Here is a 27,015-nt window from a genome sequence, read left to right as displayed (position 1 = left end):
GTCTCCGCGCGGGAGCTCTCTGACTGGCCCCGGCGGTGGAGTCGGAGGCTCCGATTGGTCGCTTTCTGCTGCCCTTCCGATGCCCGGCGCTTGCTTCCCGAGGCGGCACCCATCCCTCGCACTACCCGCGGCGCCTCCCGTGACCCGCTCCCGGCTGGTGCTGCCCGGCGCCGAGCTCCAGCTCGCGGCGGTGAGCAGCGCTCCCGGGGGCGGACAGGCCCGCGCCCGGTGCTGTGTCAGCGCCCGGCGGGGAGCTCCTGCAGGCGGGGAGGAGCGGCCGGCTGGGCCGCGAAGGCGCCGCGCTGAGAGCCGCCCTCCTGCCGTCTCGCAGGCCGCCTGCCCGGGCGCAGCATGACCCCGACGCAGTGGGACTTCCCGGTGGAGCTGTGCTGCCGGCCCATGGCGTTTGTCACCCTCACCGGCTTGGACGTGGTGTACAACGCCGTGCACCGGGCCGTGTGGGACGCCTTCTGCGCCAACCGCAGAGCCGACCGCGTCCCCATCTCCTTCAAAGTGCTCCCCGGCGACCACGAGTACCCCAAGTGCAGGACGAAGGTAGCGAGCGCCGTGTGCCCCGGCTGCTCCCCGTCCGGGTGGGCCCGGCCCCTCACGGGCTTGAAGTCTCTGCCCGTGCAGCGAAAGCCAGCCGCGGGCCCGGGGGGGGGGTGCGGGAGGTGGCGGCACGCTGAGGGGAAGGGCTGCAGCGAGGGGCTGGGCTGATCGGCCGGGCTTACGGGCAGCTGAGCAGCGCTCGCACTGCTCACCGCTCAGCCGGGCTTCCGCTGCCTCTTCTCCCGCTGCTGGAGGGGAAACGTGGGAGCTTGAAGTCTGAGAAAAATTGTCGGGGGTGAGGGGAAGCCAAGGGCGTTGTGGCGGAGTGCTGTGGGTGAGGGAACCAGGGTGCCTTAGCTCGTAAGCCAGAAGCAGCGAAAGCCAATGGGATTTACTTTTTTAAAGTACTTGCCGTTCATTTATTCAGCATTAAGGTATGCTTGCAAAATTTGAGCTTTAATGAAACCCAAAGTTTGACTCTGGAGTAACTAGATATTTGAAATTGGTGTATTCTGAAAAAAATGCAAAGCCTTTAACTAAGTGAAATGCAGCAGAAAGAATATCTCTGCTCTGATTTCTGCTTTGCAATGGCAGTGAAGAAGCAATGTCAATGGGTTTAACCCTTGGAAAACTACATAATTCTGTGATGCCGGCAAAGAACAAGAATCCTAACTGTTTTCCTGGCTCTGTTTGAGAGCCACTCAAGAGCCCCCTTTTAAAATAAACATAGTATTTCATGAAGGTGTGTGAAACATGCTTCTGAATTTGACCTTTTTCTCCAGTCTACCTGGAATCTGCTGTTCTTTGTTCCTGATATCTCAGGCATCAGGCCCTGATGCCAGGGAATGAGGTGTATGTCTTACTGGATAGGAAGCAAAGGCCTGAGGGGAAGAATGTTAAAGGAAAGATGACAAACATATCCACAAGTGACAAGAATGTAGAGACAGTTCCCCTTCTCCTGCTATACTAAGAGGCTGGTAAATGAATTTGGTAGCTTGCTTTAATTAACCTCAATATTTTCAGAGGACATCCTATGAATGGTATATTCCAAAAGGAATCCTGAAGACTGGTTGGATGAACAAACACCTAAATTTGGTTCCAGCACTTGTTGTGGTGTTCTATGAACTAGACTGGGATGAGCCGCAGTGGAAAGAAAAACAGTCGGAGTGTGCTACTCGAGTTGAAATTGTCAGGTAGAGTTTTTTCACTTGGTTCATAATGTACTACAAGCTAATGGTACATGTGAATTGCAGAATCCTTTTTACATTCTAAGATGTATATATAATTTTTTTTCTTAGACATAAATTAAGGGGAACTTGAACTTTGCTTTTTAGCATACAACTGACAATAAGGAAACTTTTTTTTTTTAAAAAAAAAGGTTTATTTGTAAAAGTCATTTCAGTAAAAACAGCCCTTGAAATTTTGCTTGCTGAACTCAGCACAGCTACTCTGTTCCACGTGAACAAAGAAGAGAACAGCATTCTGTGGATGATGCAGCATGTTGTTGTGTTTGGTTTTCTCTCTTATATAGCATTCTTTCAATGCTTCCATCTAGACTAAAATCTCATTTTGTTCTCATTATTCAGACATAATAAGTGAAACCTTGACACTGTGCCGTGTTGTTTTTATTTTAGGCAAAGTTTGCAGGGAAGAAATACAAAAGTTGCTGTGGTTTTGATTCAGAAAAAAACGCCGTTGCCTCCAGGTACTAGAAAACTTTGTGCACAGTTGTGGTGATCTCATTTTTCAGAAGGCCTGATGGACCGCACTAGCATTTGCCACATTATCTGCAGTTCTTAATATGATGTTATCTACATACGTTAAATGCATTGTGACTTCAGGAAGGTGTACAGATGGAAAGAGTGCTCGGGGCAGTTGACCCTAAACATTTGGTACTTTTGTCCTTAACTTTGTCCTCTTAATCCAAGTTCATCTTTTGATACACAGTATCAAAAATGGTTTGCTAGTGTGATACATGTGACATGCCTCCTTGTAAGCAAGTTGCATTTTAAACCTTGCTTGAGATCAGGAAAAGCTGTAAAAGCAATGAGAACTTAGAGGAAGGGTGTTTGGTACAGAAACCTTTTAGTTTAACTCAGTTTTAATCGATAAAGTTTTGGAGTCAAGCTGAGCTGTGAAATGTGATACATTTTAACCTGTAGAGCTGCTGTTTCGGCTGTGGCTGCGTACTTTCTAGTGTCTGGCAAACCATTTTTTGTCTTTTGTTTTTTTTCTCTACCTCCTGTATATGTTTGTCTTTTCCGGATGCTATTGTATTTCTCAAGACATTGGATATTTAATTCTGTAAGAGACATGAAAAACTTATGTCATACTTGTAGGTTGTTGGTAGCTAAGCCACTCCTAGAAAGTTTCTGGAATGTGTTCTGCTGAATGAAGCACATAGTACTATGAAAGAAGTAAGAAAGAATGTGGTCTTAGGTTTATCTGTATTAGATTTTTCCATACCTTGTACTGGTCAAGCTTTTAGAGCTAGTTTGACATTGCAGCACTGCATACAGCTTACTTGTGCTTTCCTTGACTTCACTAGGGGAAGATGTTATTGCATCAGAGAGGGCAGCGGCTTTATGTAATGCTTGTGACCTTTCTGGAAAATCTCTCTTTGTACTTCCACACACTGATCATCTTGTTGGTTATATTATAAGGTAAGTGACTGTAAAACACTGTTTTGCTCCGTTTGCTAACGGAGATGTTGAGACAGTTGATAGATTGGGATGACTGCTATGTGACACACTTGCTGTAGACCAGTAGTGAATGTTTATCTGTTCTCTGGAATTCTTCAGGTTATTCTGCACCCTGATGAATTCCACACAGCTCCCCTTCTCTGTGAGGTTGTGTAATAACTGTCAGAGATGTTGCTTTTGAAGAAACATTATTAGATATCCCAAGATACTCTCTTCCTCAAGTCACGTAGACGCAATGTAGGCTTTTCTGCCTCTACAGTGGTTCTGGCCCTGCTGGGTCTAAATAATTTTCCCTACAAATGTTTTATTAGATGTAACTCTGTATTATCAGGTCTTCAGTCTTTTTTTCCCCCACTTTCTGGCTGTATAGGTATCTCTTTATTTGTGCTAAATGGCATTTATCTGGTTGCAAATATTATGTCTTTGTCATTTTTTACATTTCTTGTGCTTTTTGTTTTAATATTTACAGGGAATACAGCTTAAAATAAATTGTGAAGGCCTTTCAAAAACAGAACAGGGAAGAGTCTTGTGTAGACCTAAAAAGAAGGGCTCAAACTAAGGCAAATCATGGTTTATTAAAATTAGTTTTAATTTTTCCAGATATGCTCAGGGAGAGGAGGGGTCATGGTCTGAGAGACTAAGTCTTCCTTCTCTTAGCCTTGTATTTATATATAAACAGTAAAGTTCTCAGCATAAATCAGTGCTGTTGTCATATCCATGCTGCTCACAACTAACTACTAGAATTGATCAAAATAAAGTAACCATTATTTCTAGTTTTTCATATCTTACTCAGTGCTAAAGAGGGAATGTTTACTGCATGTTAACTACTGTAAGCCTCTGCAAACTGCATATAGTTGCATTTTGATATGAGATTTGCAACTGTCTCCAAGTTTGTGAAGGTAAGGCTATATCATTAGGGATTAATACCTCTTTATGCACATTTTTAAAAAATATGCCTGAGCATATCATCATGACAGAATTCCTGGTATTAATATTTTTGTTTTGACACCTTTAATTGAGGTTTCATAGTAGTAAAAGAGAATACTTTTTTTTTTTTTTTTTTACCCCTCGGACTGGCTTATCTTTTCTTATACAGCCACAATATAATGCTAAAATAAGTATGATAGGTAGACTTAATTTATCTTGTCTTCCTTTTGTGACTGAACTCATAGTTAACAATTACTGTCCATTGGTCTGTCGCATTGTTTTCCTCGCCATCCTCTGTTGTGTGGCAAGCAGAACACAAGTTGTGATCTACCTTAGTCAAAGTCTGCAGTGATCCCTTCTTGGCCAAATCACAGAACTGATACTTCATGCATTATTTCCTGTGTGCATCAGTGCTATTGAATGCCTTCCTCTCCTGGATTCTGGTCTTGTTCTAATTGATTTTACTCCTTATAATTTGATCATAGAGCATATGCTTCTTAAATCCTCCTCAGCCTCATACTGCATTCAGTCTTTCTCTTCTCCCCCTGTGACTTGCCATTGGGCTGTTTATCTTGTAAACACAAGTTTGACTGTTACCTCTGCAACCAAGGTAGATGTTAATGTTTGGACAGAATGATGAAACCTAGTCTCTGCCCTCATAATTTTATTTACTGCTATTTTTCCTTTCCATTCCTCCCCCCACAGTACAGTGAATAAGATCTTGACCTGTTCAGACTTACCTCAGGAGCCTCAGCAAGGTTTGCTTGCTTTGACTGAGGCATCTCTCTACTTTCTATTGCATTGCAAAATCCAAACAGCTTATCCTCGGACTTTCTTACGTTAAATACTAGAGATTGCTGTATGAGAAATCAATATATAAAGCTCTAGAATCTACTTGTTCTGCTTCCTGCTACCCCTATGTAAGCTTTTGTGTGAAGAGTTGTTGTCTGCAGACTCCTACCCTGTGTGGCAACTTACAGGAGAGTTTAGTAATACCTCAAGCTACTTTGCCAACCTTAAAATAAGCATGATTAAAAGTAACTTACAGGAGAGTTTAGTAATACCTCAAGCTACTTTGCCAACCCTAAAATAAGCATGATTAAAAGTATCTTATTCGGAAGAACTTCAGAATTTCTTTGTATATGGGAGTAACTTAGTGAAACTTACGAGCAACTTTGTTGCAGGTTGGAAAATGCTTTCTATGAGCATGCACAGACTTACTATTATACAGAAATACGAAGAGTCAAATCTCATAAGGAGTTCTTGAACAAAACCACTCATCAGGTAACGTTGCCCTATTTTTGAAATACTGTGTAAGTTATATTGCATGTTAAAACATGAAAATAAGGGTGGTTTGTTGCTTAAATGTTTTTATTCCCTCCCTTCCAACTTGAGGTGCTCTCTGTCAGCATAGAAAGTAAATCTAGTTTTATTTTCTGTGACTTAAACTTTGATTTTTTTGTTTGGTTTTGTTCTTTTGTTTATTTCTCTTCCTCACATCTTCCTTAGAGGAAGAGCTGCAGCATAAAAATGAAGTTCTCCAATAAAAAAAAAGTTTTAATTATCTATATGGTTTAACCTATTTGAATGTAGTATCTTAAAAAATTGTGGGAAGTGCTTCCCTTAGACATTTTGAACTTAAAGTTGCACTTGATTTGGCTTTTTAACTTTTGCTTTTCAAATTTTTAAGTATTTGCTCATACGCACAACGTTCTGTTGCAATTGCTAGCTTCTCTCTCAGAAGCTGGGATTGAAGCGGTGAGCTACGAAACAACATTTGACACTGCTGGTGTAGAGATTTTGGGGTGTTACAAAGCCTCTCCCCTGTTCCAGGGTAAAAGGCTTGGAACAGATTAAATCTGTTGAAAGATCACTGGTGCATCATGGTGGCAGAGGGAACTATTAGGAAACAGTTGCATAGTCAGTTTTTCAAGTCAACTGCTATATTTTGTAAACCTCTGAAATTATTACCTGTATCTGCTTTGTAGGTAACAGGTATGTTTGGATGTTTGTGAATGATGTACATTGGTTGTGTTTTGCAGCTTTTATTTGTTAGACACCAGTTCAAAATAGCATTCTTCAGTGAGCTGAAACAGGATACGCAGAATGCTCTCAAGTAAGACTCATGTAATCTTCTCCCACCCTCTCTACCCCAAATTACTGCTAAGCCATAGACTATGATAAATATTTTCCTGAATGCAAAATTATTTAATCGTGTATGTAAGGGGCGAGGTCTTCACTGGGAAGAGCATTCTGATTGGAAGGCTGTTTTCTGTTGTTGGCAATCCTGTTCTTAAATTTTATCTTGTATGATTTAACTCTCATTTAAATATTCCTGCTTAGAAATTACAGAACTGCCTATAATCTTGTGCATGAATTGAGGGCTCATGAAACAAACATACTGGAAATCAAGACCATGGCAGGATTTATAAACTACAAGGTAACAAGTGTAATTCTAATCTTTGACAGCCTTTACTAAAAAAAAAAATAATAATTCATGCATCTTTAATGTGTAAAGGTTTACAAGTTCCATTTTATATTGTTTTTAATTAGAAACAGCTATCAGTGGAATGCCAATTACCCTGAGACTTGCAGAGACTTCTGAATTTTGCACAAAAGAAAGATCCTTAGCTGAAGTTTGGGAGTATCTTGAAGGGCTGAAATTCGTTTGAGATGCAGTCGTCTGAAAGGCTAAACTCTTTTTAACTCTCACCTGTTCGGGGTGAATGAAAACAACGGTTGCTTGTTCCTTGAATATTTTTGCCCTCCTGCAAAGTGTAAGCCAGTGTAGTTCAGTTACTGCTTGTTAGGAGGAGGAAAGTAACTCTTAGGTATCAGACATACTTTTGTAGTATTTTGGGGGCTTTTAGGTAAAACAAAACTATCCCACCATTTACAATGATCCCAGAGTTGGACTCCATCAAATCCATTTGTGGGCTGCAGGCTTCAAAGATAATGGTCTTCATAGAGGCTCTGCAGTTCAGTCTTGAATTTGATGGAGTTATGCACTCTTCTACTGATGACTTGGGGGAGAAAAGGAAGAAAAATAACATTAGATGAAATAGATGATCACATGGTTTCAGGTGTAGTACATTATGGTTTAAATCTATTTTTCTCCCTCTGTTTTCTGTGCTATTTGAGCTCTTCAGAAATCTGTAAAATTAGTTTGTTTTTTTTTGAGTAGCATTTTTTCTGGATTTTTAAAAGCTAATCCTTAGCAGCCTAACACAGTTATTTTTCCTCTTATTTTGATTTCTTCTAGATCTGTCGCCTCTGTTTTCAGCATAATACTCCACTGGATGCAATTGCTCAGTTCAGGAAACATATTGACTTGTGCAAGAAGAAAATAGGAAGTGCAGAACTGGCTTTTGAGCATGCTGCCTGGATGTCCAAACAGTATGTTTTTGCTTAGTAATGTTTCTGTTTAACTTGTGAAGTTCACTGTTTTACTTGTCTAGGCAAGATAGAAATTCTGAGTGCTTTACCCAAGAAAGATATGCTGGATCATAAAAACTATATGCTGTTATTCTGTTTTGCATTGATTATTGACCACTTTTCTCTGGGAACAAACAAGGTATGATACAAATGCAGCCATAGAACTTAGACGCAAAAGCTCAGAGAAATATCAGAGAAGTATCATCTGTCTTAAGACTAACCAGAACTTTTAATTGAAGTGTACCTTTTAGTTCAATTGCTGTTCTGTGCATAATCTTGATTATGATTTTTTTTTTTAATAGGTTTCAGGCTTTTGGTGACTTGTTTGATGAAGCAATTAAGCTGGGGTTGACAGCAATTCAAACTCAGAATCCAGGTTTCTATTACCAGCAGGCAGCCTACTATGCACAGGAACGGAAACAACTAGCAAGTATGCTTTGTAACCATGATGTAAGTGGGGAGGGGAGAAAATGCTTTGCAGGTAACCAGATAGTAAATTAGCTAACGTTTTAGTCTCAAATGGTAGTAAAATAGTCTGTAATATGTGTAAATGAAACCCAAGGAAAGGATATGTGTTTTTCTGATGCTTACTAACATTACAAGTATTTGTTTGTATTAGAAAAGTTACTCTAGAACAAATGTGTTAGTGTTTATTTTATTACAAATAATTCTGACATGTTTTTAAAATAATTATAAAAAATAGTATACTTTCTACATCTCTGGATACTTGAAAACTTACTGTTTTGTTTTTCCAGTGTATTTCTCTATACATACACTGTATCTGGTGACTTACAGGAAGCAGAGAAACAAGAGCATTAGTATTAAGAGTGTATGGGGAGGGTGGGTGGTGGTTGTTGTTTTGGGTTTTTTTTGACACTTGCCTGGCAGAAAGGGTTCCATAGAAAATTGATCTCTGCAGTTGATTAAATACGCATGCTAATTATATGTAGCTACTCCCCAGCTGATATGTCCCAATTATTTAAAAATGTCTTTGTGCCTATTGGTGCTATTTATTTGTTGTTCTTGGATTATCTTGTTAGGAACCAGGTTTAAAAAGGATTATCCAGTTATTCTTTAACAGTATTTGAGACAAATGAAGGTGAATGAAGTAGGATGTCAGACTGAATTAATGAGAAGTATTTAAATGTTTGGGTTTCCAAGTACTGTTTTTATACAGGTGGCTGGAAAGGCTGTATGTTTTAAAGCAAATTTCTTCTCTTATGTGCACGTGTATTGGAGCATCAGATCACTTCTAGTGCTTTAAAATGAAACATGAACCCTTTTTTATGACTATATTTGCTGAATTTACAGTCCTCTGTGATATATCCCAATCCGGATCCCCTGGAAACGCAAACTGGAATGCTTGACTTCTATGGGCAAAGACCATGGCGGCAGGGAATATTAAGTACGTTTCTGTGTCTTTTATCTGTTGAGTTCAGATAAACTTCCTTAGTTGCTGATCCTGCCAGCCAACTTAGTGGGCATAAGCATGTAATCCCTTTTCCACAGAGCCAAGTGCAGGGCTGAGACCTCACTCGCTTGTTAGTTGGTGGTAGGACTTGAACAGGTGTCAACTGGAAGCGTGTTTGATCTCTATAACAAATAGAAAAAGGAACCTCACATTTCTGCAGGATCAGGTCTTCAGCAAAGTTGCGTAGGTCATACCGAAGCTCTGCTGCTGTTTTATTTCTACTGCTACCTAAGCTACCTGTAATCAGTGTGCTGCAGAAGTCCCTGACTGCAGTGAAATGCATTATTCCTGGGAAGAGAAGTTGGAGAACTGGATGCAGCAAAAGTATCCAGTCCTTGAATGTGATTGTTATAAATTCAACCTGCCATCCATAGTGTATCTTGTAGACAGGAATTCATTACTTTTTTTTCTGAAAAAGCTTTTTGGATTTTGAAATGGATTGAGAGGATGCAATGACTAGATTTTAATCTAAGAAAGGAACTTGTGGTTTCCCATTAAGGAGGATGTTTTCTCAGAGATTCAGACTTTGAATATACAGATTTGAGCTATGTATGAATACACATGCAATTCTGAAATCTTCATTGTTGACTGTGGTTTTACTTCCCTTTCTCCCTCTCCATTTGGTCTCCTTTATTCTCTGCATATCCTTTGGGCTTTGCCACCGTATCACTGCCCTCTTTTAAAGACTTTATTTCATTTACTGTAAATACAGTACTATCTAACCTCTCTTATCTTCAAGTGTTACTGTTTTAATATTAGTTAGAATCTACTGTCAAGGTTAAACAGTTTAAGATGAAGAGAAACTTTACCTGTTAATATATGCAGGTTTGTCGGTTCCAGCAAGAGTTTATAGTCTTCTAAAGCCCTATACGTTTCTTCATATGTTGTCATTCCATACTGCTAGAGAGATATAAGCTTGAATCCTTACTTGAGGTCAGATAGGAAAAGGGCCACACATTTGTCTTAGCGTATGCGCTTTAAATGTTAATAGATGCAGTCTAAAGACTAGGTTGTCTTACTGTAGTTTGCTATTTTTGGGTAGCTTCAGATAACTTTTTTTAAACAAAAGGCAAGATATTGGTTCCAGAATTTCCCGCATAGAACACGGAGCATGTATGAGTTCTTAAAGCGATACATCTGTCTCCCAGGCAACAGAATGTTTATGAGTTGGAGTGTGCTTGAGTTGGAGCTTGCATTGCATATAGGTCACAATGTAAATAGTTCCCTTTGGGTCTGGACAAAATTCCAATTTCATGGATTTTTCATTGTCTAATGCAGGCTTTGATCTTTCTGATCCTGAAAAGGAGAAGATGGGGATTTTATCCCTACAATTAAAAGAGAAAACTGTCCTTCACTCGGTAAGTTTTATTCTAAAAAAAAAAAAAAAAAGGTCTGTTTTCTAATATTATCCTAATGTTTGCATATATAATGATATCCGTAATGGTTTTATCTGTTAGGAGCTAATAATCACTTTGTTGAGTAATGCTGTCGCACAGTTCAAGAAATACAAATGTCCAAGAATGAAAAGCCATTTGAGTGAGTATAGATAATCAGATGCATTTTTTTAAAATTAATCTTGCAAAGACTTTCAGTAGTGATCTAATACATTTTTTTTTTTTTTTAAATCAGTGGTTCAAATGGGAGAAGAATATTACTATGCTAAAGATTACACCAAAGCTTTGAAGTAAGTATCGTCCATGATTGCTTCTTTCACATGGTATTCTTCTCACTAAGACCCCCATGTCTTATCACTATGGAATAATGTTGGAAGCTCATCTAAGATGCTCCTAGTACCTGGATTTGATTGAAGCACAAGCTTTGGAGTCTACAAACTCCACTTATATCATAGAAAGCAAAACAGATATGATGAGTCAGTTATTAGAGTAGAAAAACTTCCTGCTGTAAGCCATTGTGGGGATATGTCTTATTGAGCAAATATTATTTATTCCTAGCTCACTGATTGAGTGCTGTCTCTCTCTCCCAGAAGTGATTTCTGAAACTTGCCTGCTACTGCAATGAGAATAAAGTTACATTTAATTACAGACTTTGTAGTTACAAAATTTAAAAATATGGAAACATACTGAATGTAATTTTTGTTTATATACCAGGGAATTAGCAAAAGGAAGTTTTTTTTATTGGAGTAGTTTTCTGCTAGTAATGACTATAGAGCTGGGACAGCTTAGTGCTGAGGTGCAGCTACCATCTTTTCTGAAGGATGTCTTATGCTTAGTTTCTAAACTTTGTATTTTTAAGGGGAAACAGAGTCAAGGTCATGTTAAGAGTCCCACAATGTTTTCATTAATTAGGTTTCAAAGATCACGTGTTGTAAAGGGAGTATGTTTGAGGTAGGAAAGATGTGTGTACTGTTGTTGCTAGCTGACTGGAAGCTACACGGAGGAGAAGATAGGCTAGGATAAGCAGATCAATTTGTATCAAGCCTAATTTTTATACAAACAAGCATTTGTTATTTATGTTTAGGTCGATTTTTCTGAAGTAGGCAGGAACTCTTTTTCTTGAACGGAGTTTAAAAAAAAAATCCCTTCTCTGCTTTGTTAGTAATAGCAAACATTGCTTAGTATTAAAACCATATTAAGGTGTGCAGTTTTGCCTGATAAAGATTGATGCATGTGTTGTTTGTAGATCTTTGAAATGCTTGAAGGGAGCAGGGGATTGGAGGTAGGAGGGAAAAGAAACATCTCAGCTTAAGGAACGTTAAAATTCTTCAGTTTGGAAGGGGACTTTATTGGGGGGTTTTGGCTTGTTTTTCTTGAAACTTACCACATACTAAACAGTAAAGTGTATTTTTAATGTAATGATGGACTAACTCTTCTATCCAGTTGCTGTTTTGCTAGTTCTTTATGTGAAGACAGGTGAGTTTTCCTGTTGTTCTCTTTTGAAAATTGTTCTAGTCTGAAATAGAAAATTCATGGAATAAATGTGTTTCTTTACAATAATTTCGTGCTTTTTCAATTGGTCATTGCCATGTGTAAACAGTAGACTTGACTTTAATCTGGGATTTGTATTAGCAAAGATGAGTTTTGTATTAATGATACCAAATGCATGCAAGCTTCTAAAAATATTCATGTGTATAACTTGTTTTTCTCTCAATTTCACTGTGTTGCAGGCTCTTGGATTATGTTATGTGTGAATATCGCAGTGAAGGGTGGTGGACTCTACTCACTTCCATATTGACAACAGCTCTCAAATGTTCATATCTGATGGCCCAGCTAAAAGATTATATAACATACTCTTTAGAACTACTGGGTAGAGGTATTCTTTTAAGAAATATATTCAGCTTATACAGAAAAACTAAAGCACATGTATTTGGAAGTCTGACAAATCATTGTCAGACCCTGCTTACAGTGCTTCAAATGATTTGTCTACAAAATAATTGTATACCTGTAGTGAATTTTTACTATCTTCCATGCTGGAAGTTGAATTTTCTTGCTCTTCTATTATAAAATTCATTGCTTTCAAGTAGACTGTGTCAGGATATCTGAGGCACAGAGCTTTGTTTGAGACTGTTCAAATAATGTAACAAACTTCCTGAGCTTTGGGATGGGGGAAGAACTGTAATATAGCTAAAGGGGAAAAACATTTTTCATAGTAAGTGACAAAGCTAGCACCATTTTTCTGGATTTTAAAATCTCAAATATGCTTCTCTCAGACTTTTTACTAGAACTCTGCTGATGAAATATGCATGTGGTATGTTTTAGGGAAAGAATGTGACACAGGGTAGCTGCACAGTAATAATGCAAGTACCCTGCTTTGTATAATGTCTGTTCCTTGACACTGCAGAAATAATACTTTTGTGCCCCAAACTGCTAACTAATACCACTATTAGGGTAGGTGTAGTAAAAATGGGTTTGCGTCTTCTGTTATCTAGCCAGGCTACTCTGCTTTGTATTAAAGAATAGCCAATGAGACAAACCCACCTTTCTTCTTCTTTAAGAGAAGAGTGCTTATTTCAATTAGTCCTTTTTTTCTTCCTGTCACCTTCTCTAGTTTTTGTTTCCAGTATTATCCGAGCTTGCCTTTTGCATGTCCCAGACTTTTCTGGTTTCTACTGTTTCTTCTGTTTTTAAACATAAATAACAAGAAGGTATAGGCATTATTCTTATGGGGTTTTCCTCCAATAAATTGTGAAACGCTTGTCTAACCAAAAGATATTTTACTTGGTTCCAGAGAAAGTAAGAGGAAACACTTAAAATGGGGGAAGTTCTGAAAACTGAACAAATCCTTCATTACTGGTAGATGGATGTTTAGAATTTTTTACCCAAGAATACATTTTTTGAAAGATGCAATCTAACAGAAAAGATTTATTTTTAAGTTTAAAAAAAGTAAGAGGACTTGCTTCTGTCTTGTAATCTTTGTTTTTGTTCTGTTTGCTAGCATCTACTCTTAAAGAAGATCAGAAATCTCGAATAGAAAAAAATCTGATAAAAGTTCTAATGGTAAGTGGCAAAAATCCTGTTACCCTTTTAAATAATATTAAGACTGATCAGTGTTTAGTAACCATCTTTTATTGTTATTTGTAATCTTCTGTCCGGATACAGAATGAAAGCCCTGATCCTGAACCTGATTGTGACGCTGCTGCTGTGAAAACATCACAAAAATTGTGGGCTGACCGTGTGTCCTTGGCAGGCAGTAATGTTTTTACAATAGAAGTCCAAGATTTTATACCATTTGGTAAGTAAGAAAGCAAATTTACACCAGATTAGAAATTTTCATGTAGTTATCTATTGAAAATAACTAATTAGGAAAATAATATAAAGCATATATTAAAGTTGGCAACACTGAAATTCTTGTTTCAGCACTGCTCTGTTCTTCATTGAGGACAGTAAGATAAGAAATCATGAGAGAAGCCAGTGATCTCTCATCCCCAGTATGGATTACTAAAGAAGAATCCTATGAGCATTGTGTCTGGGGGGCAAAAAACCTCTGAACTTCCAGCTGAGGCTACCTATGCCTGTACACATGGTAGAAGTAGTGAACCTTTGCTTTTTGAAAGACACGTGCCACTCTGTGCTTTGAAGTAGGATTCTGAGGAAAGAGGGCAGAATATGTGCAAAGTAATACTCAGAATCGACTAGGTTGGAAGAGACCTCTGGGATCATAGCATCCAACCTTTGACCTAGCACCACTCTGTCAACTAGACCATGGCACTAAGTGCCACATCCAGTCTTTTCTTAAACACATCCAGAGATGGCGACTCCACCACCTCCCTGGGCAGCCCATTCCAATGCCTAGTAACCCTTTCTGTGAAGAAATTTTTCCTAATGTCTAACCTGAACCTCCCCTGGCGCAGCTTGAGGCTATGTCCTCTAGTCCTGTCGCTAGTTGCCTGGGAAAAGAGGCCGACCCCCACCCCGCTACAACCTCCTTTCAGGTAGTTGTAGAGAGCAATAAGGTCTCCCCTGAGCCACCTTTTCTCTAGGCTAAACAATCCCAGTTCCGCCAGCTGCTCCTCATAGGTCAGACCCTCCAGACCCTTCACCAGCTTTGTTGCCCTCCTCTGGACTCGCTCCAGCACCTCAACATCTTTCTTGAAGTGAGGGGCCCAGAACTGGACACAGTACTCGAGGTGTGGCCTCACCAGTGCCAAGTACAGGGGGGCAATTACTTCACTAGTCCTGCTGGCTTTCTACTCCCCGTGGAAAGGGGGCATGAGTGAGCGTTACCTACAAAAGAAGTGTATCTAAGTATACAGGATTATTCTTTTTCTGCTGGACATCTGCTTCTCTTCTCTGCAAATGTTTCGGTTAAATGACGAAAAGTGGCTTTCTGTGACAGCAGCTAAATTTGTCCCACTTCTCTTTAAACTTTTGTTTATAAGTTACACACAGAACAGAACAATCCTTACCACGATTATTTAAAGAGTGTGCTTCTGGAATTTGATGTTGTATTTTGTGTTTAACACATACTTGTTGGTGTTTGGTGTTTTTTTCTTTTCTTTTATTTTTTTTTTTTTTAAATTTCAGTGCAGTGCAAAGCAAAATTTCTTGCTCCTAGTTTTCATGTTGATGTGCCTGTGCAGTTTGATGTATACTTGAGAGCTGATTGTCCTCATCCTATCAGGTTTTCTAAGCTCTGCATCAGTTTCAATAATCAGGTAATTGTTCTCTCTCTACCTGACCTAGTGATAGAAGCTTATTATAAGAATGGAATAATACCTATTAGTGTTTCTAGACAAAAAAAAGTTGGAAAGTTCTTTTCGAAAAATTATGTTAATACTTAAGTTGGAAAGGTGTTTTTTGCTTTTGCATTATCTATCACTTTTGACAAGTATATTGATACTGTGATAAAACTCCCAAATGCAGTTTAAATAGTTTGTCGTTCATCTTTGTTTTTCCATGAAGCTCTCTAAACTTTCAGAAGGATCATTTCAATATCTTATTTCTCTTATGTTCTTGCATGAAGTTACATTAATTAAATATAGTGGATATCTTGTGTCAAAGAATTGTGTTGTAATTACTTGCTATGTCTAACTTCAATAGTGTGAAAAGTCCATATAGTTTGATCCAGTAACACAAAGCCTTAACTTTTGCTATACTACTGTTACTCTCTAAAGATGTCTGAAGTCTGGATTTATCAACTTCTTTCCCCGCTCCTCCATCGTAGGATTACAACCAATACTGTGTGGTAGAAGAAGCCTATCAAAAAAGTGATATTCTAGAACAGTCATCGCAAGGAACAATGTGCTTAGTCCCTGGCAAAACAAGAAAGTTCACTTTCAAATTTGTAGCAAAAACTGAAGATGTAGGAAAGAAAATTGAGGTTTGTCAGTTTGTTTTACACCTTTCTTACTGATGCTTACAAAGAACTCAAAACTACTAAGCTGCCGCTAATCTGGCACCAGTTGCAAGTGTCACTGCAGTTTGAATTCCTGAAACTAAGTACCAAAAATGAGAGTAAAATTTTATTGACAATACCAAAGTAAAAAATTAAGTATTGCTTCAAGTTTGTTTGTTTTTTAAATGTGTGCGATATATTAAAAAAAAAAAAAAAGGAGCTGGGGTTGTATAGCACTATGGGAGGGTAGGAAACTACAAAATAGTACACTACACACACGTGAGCACGGATACTTTTCTCACCCCTATTTCATTAAATGAAATCCTGGAGTGGTGAGGTGTCTTCAGTCTACAAAGCTGCCAGAATACAGGCACAACGAAGATGTGTATGTTGGAAAACTGTATTCTTACAGTAGGTGATCTGAAGACAAAGTTATCAGTATGTGTTTAAATTTTTATCTGTCAGATCACCTCTGTGGATTTGATCATGGGAAGTGAATCTGGCCGATGTGTGATTCTGAACTGGCGTGGAGGAGGTGGAGATGCTGCTTCATCTCAAGAAGCGTTGCAGGCAGCACGTTCCTTCAGGCGGAGACCTAAGCTTCCAGATAATGAAGTGCACTGGGACAGTCTGACTATTCAGGCAAGCACTATGTGAGTAAAAGCTTGAAAATATATATGATGTATCGTTGCAAAGTCCTGATCACTCTGCCTAGAAGAAGAAGGAAGACTTGTTGGGACTTCTTTAATATGAGCTTTTTAATATGACTTTGCTTAACTGGGGATAAGATAATAAATTCTTTAGGACTTTTGAGGCTCCAGATAGCTAGAAGTACAGAAAAAGCTTGCACTGATCTCTGAGCATACCAAGTATGCTTTAGTTCTACCCTTCACCTAACTTTGCTAGGCAGACTTTTCCCAGATTTTTGTGCAAACTAAGAGGTGTTATTCTTCTCTTACAAAAGCCATCACACAAACAAAGAATGCCTAAGAAACTGTACTGGAAAAAAATTATTAATAATAGGCTAACACTAATTTAGTTGTATTCAAAAGAATTAATTCTGATTGCTGGTGGTGGGGGTGCTTTTTTCTTTCCTGGCAGAACATCTGAACCATTAATGCTTATTACTGGGGTTCTAAACTGGATTTATAGAGTTGTTCCCCTTATGTTGCTTTTCAGGAATCTCCAAGTTGAATAGGCCACCAGCTGTCAGAACTCTTAAACAATAGGCTGTTTTAATCTCCTTTAAACTAGGTTTAAAAACTTGTTATTTAGGAAACATAAAATAACAGTGTCTTTTCTCTTAAAGGATTATTTCTAGAGTGCCAAACATTTCTGTTCAGCTCCGTCATGAACCTCCTGCCCTGACTAACGAAATGTATTGTTTGATTGTGACAGTCCAGTCACATGAGGAGACAGTGGCCAAAGATGTTAAGCTTACAGCAGGTTTAAAGCCAGGTATTTGGGGTTATTTTCTTTTCATCTAGCAGTCTCCTCATTGACTCCTTGTTCTTGATGAAATGCAGAGAAATATAGTAAATGGGTCTTCTGCAGTAACTGAAGAGCCAAACCAAAGTGAAGGTTGGGAATGATGAGATACTAGTGGTAAGAACAAGAGCTAACAGACTCATTCAGTTACGGTTATCTTAACCACCGTTTGTCAGTAGTGTTTACATGGGTATTTTCAAAAGATAAGTCTTTGAGTTTGAAAGAAAATATGGAAGCTTTTGTATTCCTTCCTAGCCTTTTATTTAATTTGCTCATAAGTAAATTTTTCTTTTCCCAAGAGAGAGATCTTTTTCTTGCTGAGGTGAAAGCATTAGACAGTGCTACATAAATGTTCTCTAAGTATAGTCTTTGTGGAGTTGTGTCCCCCCCGCTTTTTTTCCCCACCGTGGACAATGTAGTTTGGTTTTTAAACCACCCAAAATTTGGGGAGCAGTGGAGAACTGAGACAGTATTCCTTTGAATGAAAGGGAAAAAAATGAAAATATTCTATGTTTAAGTCCTAGTTAGCTGTCTGTAGTTATTGCTGACAATTTTCAATATGTGAAGTCCAAATGTTATCGTCAGTACGCCTATTTATAGCAATTATCCTGAAAGGCAAAAATATTTTTAAGCCACTAGCATATAGGATGCAATATGTCCTGTGTACTCTGAAATTGAACCACATTCCCTATACAGTTGTACGGTTCAATAAAGTCAGTGGAATGTTCTTTAAACTTATTTAATTGGATGTTTGGACTTGGGTCCTAAAGCAGTGTTTAATAGTTGGTCTTGATTTTTATTTTTTTATTCCCCCTTGATCTTGACTGTTAACATGTAATATGCAAGGTCAGTGTGGGCTTGCTGATTACTTTAAAAGAACAATTGAAATTTGACATTTCATTTATAGGGAAGGTGATATATTTTCCACAGTTGGAACTCTTTGGCAAGATGTGGCTTGTTTTGCTTGGAAAATTATCCCACAATTGCAGTAATGCCATTGTTCTAGTCAATCTCTGACTGAAGAATGGTGTCATTTAACATCCATACATTTGCTTTTACATATTTTCAACACAGATTTGGAAGAACAATTTTAGAAAGATGTAAAATCATCAAGCTGTGCTCTTGAAAACAGAAGAATCGTAGAACAGTGAAACTTCCCTTTTATTTCATATAGAGTACCAAGAAAAACTTGGATCACATAATTGTGTTTTGTGTGTGGTAGGGAACATCTAGATATGACTTGTGGTTTTTGAGATTTTTTTTTTTTTTTTTTCCTGGCCTATATAGATGAAACAAAAAAGTTGCAGAATGTGAACCCTCCAACTTAGGAAACTTAAGGTGTTGTCAAATCCATCCTGTGCTGGTACTTTTGAAAGCTTCCATCAACCAAATGAACAATGTTAATTCCTCATGTATTGCTTTTTGAGATTAATATCTTACTATTTTTAGTTATTGCTTTCATGCTTCAGTGATGTAAGCCTGTGTGGATATGAAGACTGTTTTTAATCCTAGGGCAAGATGCCAACCTGACTCAGAAAACTCAGGTGACTCTTCATGGAACAGATGCATGTGATGACTCCATTCCTGCACTGCTTCCTGATATCCCTGTAGGAGACTTGCAACCAGGGGAAAAGGTAGAGGCTTAAAACCTTCTTTCTATATCACACTTATGAAAATGGGGATCAACTAATAAAAGACTCTCACAGAACAACCTGTGTTTACTTTCAGATATCTGAACTGATAAATTAAATACTTATGGCATAATTTACCTATTGTTTACTTGTAGTTTAGTATTTCTCTAGGTAGATCCCTTTTTTGACTAAATTTGGGAATAAGGGATGTAGTAATTGATGATACAGCTGGGAGATAGGAAATAAAACAAGGAGGCTAATCTCAACTGTTAATTAAATGCACTGCCTAATGGACAGTAGATAATAAGTCAGCAAGTGTGATTCAGCATGGTAGAGGATCAAATATGCAGATGTGGCACCAAACTGAAGTTATGACTAGTAAATTAGAAGTTGGGTATATTGTATATTACACAGTAATGGTCTTATACTGTTAAGTAACAGATGAGCATCAGTCACAAAGCAACTGGAGCTGTGCTACTCTGATTAAAATAATTCACTGCATGATTAAGGTCATGCACTGTAGGAGATTCTTTATGGTCAAAATAATACCCATTCTACTATTGCCCTCTTGGACCAAGTAAGATGATTAACAAGTTTTGGACAGGTCTAGGACTAATTAATGTAATTTAGGTATAGCTTGGCTCATACTGTCTCCTTTATTTTGCAGCTGGAAAAAACAATATACATTCGTTGTGGAACAGTCGGTGCAAGAATGTTTCTGGTTTATGTGTCTTACTTGATCAACACTATCGTTGAGGGGAAAGAAATCCTCTGCAAGTGTCACCGGGTAGGATGTAAAGATGCACCAATTGGTGGAGATATATTCATGAAATGCAGGAAATATTCTCAATCTAAAGGCTGTAATTCCAAGTCTCTTAGAAGCCTTTCTAGTAGATAGGAAAAATGCAAAATCAGCAGTATGGTAGCCCAATTTAGGGTGAGCAGTTTCATAAGTATAATCAGAAGAAAACTTTTCTATAATTCTTAAATATCTTCGAGACATTCTGCCCTGGGGAGGACTTGGTTAAACTGGTGATTAAAAGTAACTTTACATTAGTAACCTGTGACACCAATAGCCAGGTCTGAAACTGAATATAACTTTTTTCCTCTCTTCTTCCCATCCCTTTTGTTACCTATACAGGATGAAACTGTAACCATAGAAACTGTATTTCCTTTTGATGTTGCTGTCAAATTTGTCTCCACAAAGGTATGTGTTTGAAAAGCTGTTGGTATTTTAGAATCACACTGCTTTCAATAGTCACTCCCTGTTTAATTAGAAATAGCCAGATCTTGTGTCTGTCTTGACAGTTGGAGCACTTGGACAGAGTATTTGCAGACATACCATTTTTACTGATGACAGACATCCTGAGTGCCTCTCCTTGGCCTCTCACTATTGTAACCAGCCAGTTACAGCTGTCATCTTCCATGACCCCAGTAGATCAGCTGGAATCTTATGTGGAGAATGGTAAGTTTTCTTAGATTATGCTCTCTATCAGGAGGATACTTTTTGCATAAATTGGGAATAAGAAAGGGCGACATTTTAAACAGCATTTGCTTATCAAACTCTAAGTAGAAGCAAGCTGCTTAATACTATAGTTGCTTGCCAGTACACAACTTAGACAGCAATATGCTTCAAAATGTAGTTCTACTTCACTGGATCAAGTAAATAGACTTGAATGATAGATGGTAACCAAAATAGTAAGTATAACAGATGTAAGAGAAAGCACCTTAAAATACTTCTGATATGCAACTTCTTAGATATCCATACTCAATACTTCCGGTGTTTATGGACTCCATATGCTTTCTGGAATGCAAACACTTACCAAGTGACAGAGGCAGCATCCAAAGGCTAAAGTGATCCATGATTCATGTCCATGATTGCAGTCATGAAACTGAAAAATGTGAAGCTAGACAGGCTATAAAGAACAGTTAGAAGTAAGCATCTTTAATAAGTTACTGAATTGTGTTAGTATAAAAAATTAAATGTAAAAAACCAAAAATACCTTACAGATCTCAACCTTTAAGAGTTCAGTATGTTAGATATAAAGTCAAATAAATGGAGTACTTAGCAGTAGAGCTGATCCAAAATTTTCCAACAAAACATTATCTTTGCATTTGCTCAATCAGGCATGTGAAAACGTGTGTATTCTATCAAAACTTGGAATAAAATGAGGCAGTCTGGATGGCTGCCTGATTGTGGGGCAGCTGTCCAACCGTGTAATCGAGGACTTGTAAGATTCTAGTTCCTCTGTAGGTTCAAGGGTTACCTGACAAAAAGCAGTTATTTCCCAGGCCCTTTAGTCTTCAAACTATGAGATTTCATCTTTAGCTCTGGCACCTTATGCTTCATGGCTTCTGGTTGATGCTCCTGAGGAGCTAACTGCCAGGGGGTATGACCCCCCTCAGATACCAGCTATTCAGCTGTCCACCTTTTGGTTGATTTTATTTTATTTTCCTTGTCAGATGTAATAAAGATTAATTATTACTTTGAATGACTGAGACAGCTCTTTTCTTAGTACTTTTTTTAAAAAATCAATCTCTAAGTGAAAAGGTACTTTTTTTTTTTTTATAGTTCATTAAAGTGCGGGGGGGGAGCAGGGGGGGTGGAGAAAAGAAAAAAGTAAAGACTCAAAGCCAGTATATTTTTCTTGTGTTCCCTCTCTTCCCTACCCCTCACCCATTTGGGTGCGAGAGGAGAAATGTCTGTGTTTATTTTCATTTTAAAACATGTGAGATATCTTACGTTGATGTCTTGGAATTTGCTGTGGGAGAAGTGTAGAATTTGAATTGATTTGAATTTACATTATTTTGCTCTTTTTTTTTTTGTGCATGAACTCTAAATTTGCAATGACTTGTTCTATGTGTACGTGAAAGATCTCATAATGCCATTCAGAAAGTAAACTGTCATGTATTTGTATATGTCATCCTTTTATATATTGGGATGCTTCACAATCTTTATTGAATTTCTGTATTATGTAGATATAGTTTGCAAAGCACTTCAAAGGCCTTTCTGGCTGAACACTTGTGTTTGTGTCATGTTGGATTTTTAGACTTGGTGGCTTCTGCAGTAATGACTACGCTTTGATTTTAAACAAAATCTTGCTGATAGTTGTTTTACAGACAGGTGAGAGTGCCAGTGAGTGCTTTTGCCTTCGATGTCCTCCAGTAACTAATGCTAGTGGAGTGGCAACTGGATGTTATATGATTTCCTGGAAGAGGTAAGTATCTCTTGGCCTGGATAGGGAGTAGAAATAAGTTGGTTTGTGTTTAGGGATGGTGGTGAGTTGGGTTTTTTTTGGGGGTGGTTTTTTGGCTTTTTCGTTTGGGATCTGGATCTTCCTGTAGCAAGCACTGTCTAGACTTTGGACTTTACGAATTACTGCTTAGCTTGTTAGACTTTTAAATAAATACATATTTCACTTAAGAGAGAGATATTATGTGGTTATGGTTTTAACATTCCATGAAGCTTTCTTCTTTGTAAGATTTTTAGGTCAGTTACAGAGCTGTTTTGTCACCTTCCACTCCCTGTTTTCTCCAGTTGTGAAATACTTCACTTGAGAAGCCAAGTCAAAGGAATAGTTTTGTGATAGTAGAAACAAACAAACTTTTTAAATGGGAAAACTAAGTGTTTTCCCACCCTAGACTGTGGGTTTATGTATTCACTCAGTTTTCAAAGACACATGTTGAGGTGTATCTTTCTTCTAGTTGGCTTTTACTTAGTTTTAGAGGTGCTTAGTGTTCTTACTTGCCTTTTGCTGTTTTGTATCTGCGCTATGGCACTTTTTTTTTTGCTCACTTCAAACAATCCCATGTAAGGATTTGTTTTTTTTCTTTCCACCACTGAAATTACTATAACTTTAGTCACATGTAAGTGATGTTCTTTCGGTGTACTCACTTGATACTTTATGTCGTATAACTTTCAACATGATCTGTGTTTGACTTTTTTCCTGCAGAAGTTCACCTGTGGAAAGTGTACCTGTTGTTAGTACAGTCATCACTCTACCGCATGTTATTGTAGAGAGCATTCCCCTCCATGTTAAAGCAGGTAATATTTTAATTTGGCAACATATATGTCCCAATTAGAATTTTTAGGACTGACAAAGTTTTACAGCATCCAGAACTTGCATTTACTGTAGCAAAAGACAGAAAACTGGTGCTGGATATTATGGAGCTAGTGAAAGAAACTGTATCATTGCTTAGACTGCCTTAAGCCTTGCCCTTCTTTCCCCCCTTCAGTCCAAGGGAAGAGCTTGGAGGTATTTACGTGAATGCGTTTTCTTAAGAGCTGTCAATGAATCAACCTGTGTTACGTGGTAGCACAGAGGCCAGAGTTACCTCTGCTGATGCTGTCTTCCAGTAGGTTTCTCTAGATGCCTATGGCAAGAATTGTTCCATCCACCCACACCCTGGCTGCATCCCAGGAAAGAAACAGCCTGGAGAATTGGAGCCGCTTGCGGGCAGGCGAACTGTTTCTCTTCTAGCACTTCACCTGCACGAGAGCAGAGGGGGAGCAGAGAGCTCACTGAACACACAGAATTCCTATGCATTCCTCAGTTGGGTTTCATTTGTACTGAGATTTTTCCACTGTCCTCTTCTGTTATATTTTGAAGGAGCTTCCTGACAGTATCTGATAAGGTTTTGATAAGCTGAAAATACCCAGCAGCAACCACAGTGACTTCCTAGCTAGCATTCCTGGACAGTGTTAGCAGTTGGGGGTTTTGTAACTAGACGTTGAAGAAGCGTTACTGAAAAGTCGTAATGAAGTTGCATTCTGTTCTGTAATCTTTTTTCTGAAAAATCTTGTCAGAAATGCTTTAGATGCCTAGTTGTTGTATCTCTTTTTTACTTCAAACTTTTTGCTGCTCTTTGTGATAACCTTATTTTTTACGTATGGAACTTTAAAGTGTGTTTTGTATTTGAGATTACTTTCTTTCCAAAGATCTGCCATCATTTGGTCGAGTCCGAGAATCCCTACCTGTCAGATATCACCTGCAAAATAAGACCAACTTAGTCCAGGATGTGGAGGTGTTGGTGGAACCCAGTGATGCCTTCATGTTCTCTGGCCTTAAACAGGTACAAAATTGCCACATCTACTGATCCTGCTGGCTTATCTGGTAGTGATGAATACATTGATTAGATGTATGCTGATATGCAGACAGGAGAAACTAATTGGTTTTTAGGTGTTTAAAGTATGGTAAATTCTGTCTGGAAGAACACATGGATGCAGACTCCATTTAAAGAAGGTCTAAATGGAAGCTTGACTAGGAGCAGTTTATCGTGTTGTTTATCGGTAACAAGGTGCTTCAGTACAGAAGTAATAGTTTAACTAGAATAGGAAAGCAGTTGCGATCTTTCCAACTTCAGAAAGTAAACGTGTATAAATAGAAAGTAAACAGAGGACTGCTTTTGGTCACAGAAGTTATCTATGTTTGTGGCTTTTTCCTTTTCTTTTTTTAAGATCCGATTAAGAATCCTTCCTGGCACACAGCAGGAAATGTTATACAACTTCTATCCTCTGATGGCTGGATATCAGCAGTTACCGTCTCTTCACGTTAACTTGCTGCGATTCCCAAACTTCACTAATCAGCTGCTCAGACGATTCATACCAACACACATTTTTGTAAAGGTAAGACTGAGAAGCGCCTTGTGTTTTAAAGGCTCCCTGTGAGGCAGCTCAGTTTTTGGGGACTACCACCCCAGCTCTGTTCAAAGCTGAGTGTTTCTAAGCAGGCTGCAGTGGCCAGCTTGTAACAAGTGTCGTTTGCTTTGAAAAGTCTTGGGTTGTGCATTGGTGTCATCAACCAAAATCCCTAGGAAATCTGTTTACGTGCAACGTTATAATTAGATGAACTGGCTGAATGTGCTTAGCCTGTCCCTGTTATCTTATGTCTTGCTCTGCAAAATGAGTTTTCGTTGTCTATATTTTGAGTACAATGGAGTGAGCTAAATGTAATGAAATACTTCAATACCACAATTTGTAGCACTCCTGAAAAAAAAAGGGTTTGGGCAACCCATATGATTAGGTTCAGAAACACTGTAGCATCCCATACCTCCCTAAATAACTTCTAAAAACACATACTGTCAATGAAGCATTTGGTCTAGAATTTTTTTCTTAAATGGTACAACTGAAGGCAATTCAATCATGTCATGAAAAACAGATTACAGGCTTCTTTTGACTTTTTAAGAATCATTTAAATCTAGTTGCCCAAAACAATGCTTTCTTGTTCCACTGCTGCTGTCTCCAGAATATTGTATTCACTTTTTAATCAAACTCTTAGCAAGCAAGGAGCCTGAAGAGTTTGTTTATATGACTTGAGATGGACTTGTTCAGACATGTGTAATCGTGTTTCCAGGAAACAGGCCTGGTGTTCTTTCAATTTGGTTTTAGCCAAAAGAGATAGGCAGAACTTACTTTTTACATATGCTGTCAATCAATGGCTCTTCTAGATTGGTTGTCAAGACGTCCTTCTAAGTCAGTACAAAAGGCTTTTTTCATGAAAAGCATGGTGTTCTCAGTGCTCCTGTGGAATCTCTCAGGCTTCAGAATTCTTTGCTTTTGCTTTGGAGTTGTCAGGACCTCAAAAAAACCTTACTGTAAGGATGCCTTTTATTCCTTAAAACTTCCTCTGTGCTCTCTCCTGTCTCTAGTCATTCTGCTTAAAATTACTCCAAGAAACTGTCAGTCTTGTTCCTGTTTTATGCATTGATAACTACTGTAGTATAAAAAGCTGATAATACTTGGATCAGCCAGGCCTTGTGCTAAGCTGTCCAACTGTGTATGGAGATGCTGTTGGCATCTAACAGGGCGGATAAGGAGCCGAGGCCTCTAGCAGGTACTCACTGGGCCAAACTGAAATTTTGGTTGGATGTCCTCTGTGTTTGTGCTACTGCTGGAAACCGTTAGAAGTAAGGACAGGCTTAATGCCACACGTGTCTACTAGAGCTACATCGATCGACACAATGTATTGTAAAGTGAGCTCTATAACAGCCTTAGTCTTTTGACTTTTTTTTTTTTCCTAATTCTGAATCCTTATTTTCTTAAAGCCTCAGGGCCGTCAAGCAGATGATAACTCAATTGCAGCTGCGTAACTTCAAGACTTGTACCTCTGCACTTAAAGAAGATGGGATGTTGCACAGAATTTATAAAGCTCACTTTGGAAACATGGCTTTGATCAAACATAAAAATTAAATTTTATTTTTAAATTACAACTCTTACCAGAACTGATGTTTTAAAAAAACCTAATCTTTCGTAGACTTTCTTTAAGGAATAAACATGTGGGGAAAACTTGGTGCTTTATTTAACAGGAACATTCTTTTGAAGTTAACTTTGAATGTCAAACTCTTAAAAGTATTATTAAGGCATATTAAGTGTCTTGAGTATTTAAGTGAAGAAATGCTAATTCATTTGACCAAAACCAAAAGACATTTTCATAATTAACAGTAAGTTGAAGTGCAAAGTTTGTACTTACTGAGATAAACAGCATTGAAAAGGATCATCCGTTACAGAAGTTTGTTCTGTGCCACTTGTGTTGAGGGCAGAAGAGGGTGTGCAGTAGCACAGTAAACTACAAATATGTACATTGTACTGTTGCAATTGAGCGGCTTACTAGTTCTTGAAAACTATAAGTCTAAAAGGCCCTATTTCTCCTGGGTAAGCCGTACATCCGAATTTGACTTCAGCAACAGCTAGTCTAACGAACAGAGGTATTCATTTGTAACAGCTGGGTATCCAATCTGAAGCTGATATGATTTTGGATCGGTTTTATACACACAGTTTCCAGATTAAAGATAAGTCTTGGTAGTTTTCTGCTGTGTGAATTTGAAAAAAAGTGGACATCCTACTATTGTACAGCTCCGGATAAACTGGTGTTTAAAATACAGTAAATCATGTATATAAAAAAAATGCATTGTGAAAACTTCAATTGTTTAACCGTCTAAATAATTACATTTTGATTGCTTGGAAAATACCTTATTTATTGTCAAAGTGAAATTCTAATAAACAGCTTGTAACAGAGTA

The 27,015-nt window shown here is 38.2% G+C and overlaps 1 protein-coding gene across 2 annotated transcripts; it reads left to right on the top strand.

The window, feature by feature from the left end:
* The first annotated feature begins 115 nt into the window (after window positions 1-115).
* On the top strand, window positions 116-27,015 carry TRAPPC11 (trafficking protein particle complex subunit 11). 2 transcript variants are annotated; one of them, XM_068402911.1, is made up of 30 exons: window positions 116-190; window positions 332-555; window positions 1,576-1,745; window positions 2,187-2,257; window positions 3,101-3,215; window positions 5,366-5,465; window positions 6,224-6,297; window positions 6,525-6,621; window positions 7,444-7,577; window positions 7,919-8,066; window positions 8,928-9,021; window positions 10,366-10,445; window positions 10,545-10,623; window positions 10,717-10,771; window positions 12,212-12,357; window positions 13,480-13,541; window positions 13,644-13,776; window positions 15,069-15,199; window positions 15,709-15,864; window positions 16,345-16,532; window positions 17,189-17,337; window positions 18,880-19,001; window positions 19,666-19,785; window positions 20,140-20,205; window positions 20,307-20,463; window positions 22,108-22,216; window positions 22,952-23,043; window positions 23,938-24,071; window positions 24,457-24,624; window positions 26,043-27,015. In XM_068402911.1, the coding sequence occupies exons 2-30, from the start codon at window positions 352-354 to the stop codon at window positions 26,085-26,087; spliced, it is 3,399 nt and encodes a 1,132-aa protein (XP_068259012.1). In that variant the 5' UTR covers window positions 116-190; window positions 332-351; the 3' UTR covers window positions 26,088-27,015. The 2 variants fall into 2 exon arrangements, with proteins under 2 accessions (XP_068259012.1, XP_068259013.1); XM_068402912.1 differs by lacking the exon at window positions 116-190 and having other exon boundaries at window positions 211-555; window positions 12,212-12,351.

The sequence above is a fragment of the Nyctibius grandis genome, chromosome 6, assembly GCF_013368605.1.
Source record: "Nyctibius grandis isolate bNycGra1 chromosome 6, bNycGra1.pri, whole genome shotgun sequence".
Classification (NCBI taxonomy): domain Eukaryota; kingdom Metazoa; phylum Chordata; class Aves; order Nyctibiiformes; family Nyctibiidae; genus Nyctibius; species Nyctibius grandis.
This window is presented reverse-complemented; position numbering and strand designations above follow the sequence as displayed.

Coding starts and splice junctions, on each gene's coding strand:
- TRAPPC11 (XM_068402911.1), top strand. CDS start 352: ATGACCCCGACGCAGTGGGACTTCCCGGTGGAGCTGTGCTGCCGGCCC. Junction 2,258..3,100: donor AAAAACGCCGTTGCCTCCAG/GTACTAGAAAAC, acceptor TGACTTCACTAG/GGGAAGATGTTATTGCATCA. Junction 16,533..17,188: donor ACTATTCAGGCAAGCACTAT/GTGAGTAAAAGC, acceptor TTTCTCTTAAAG/GATTATTTCTAGAGTGCCAA.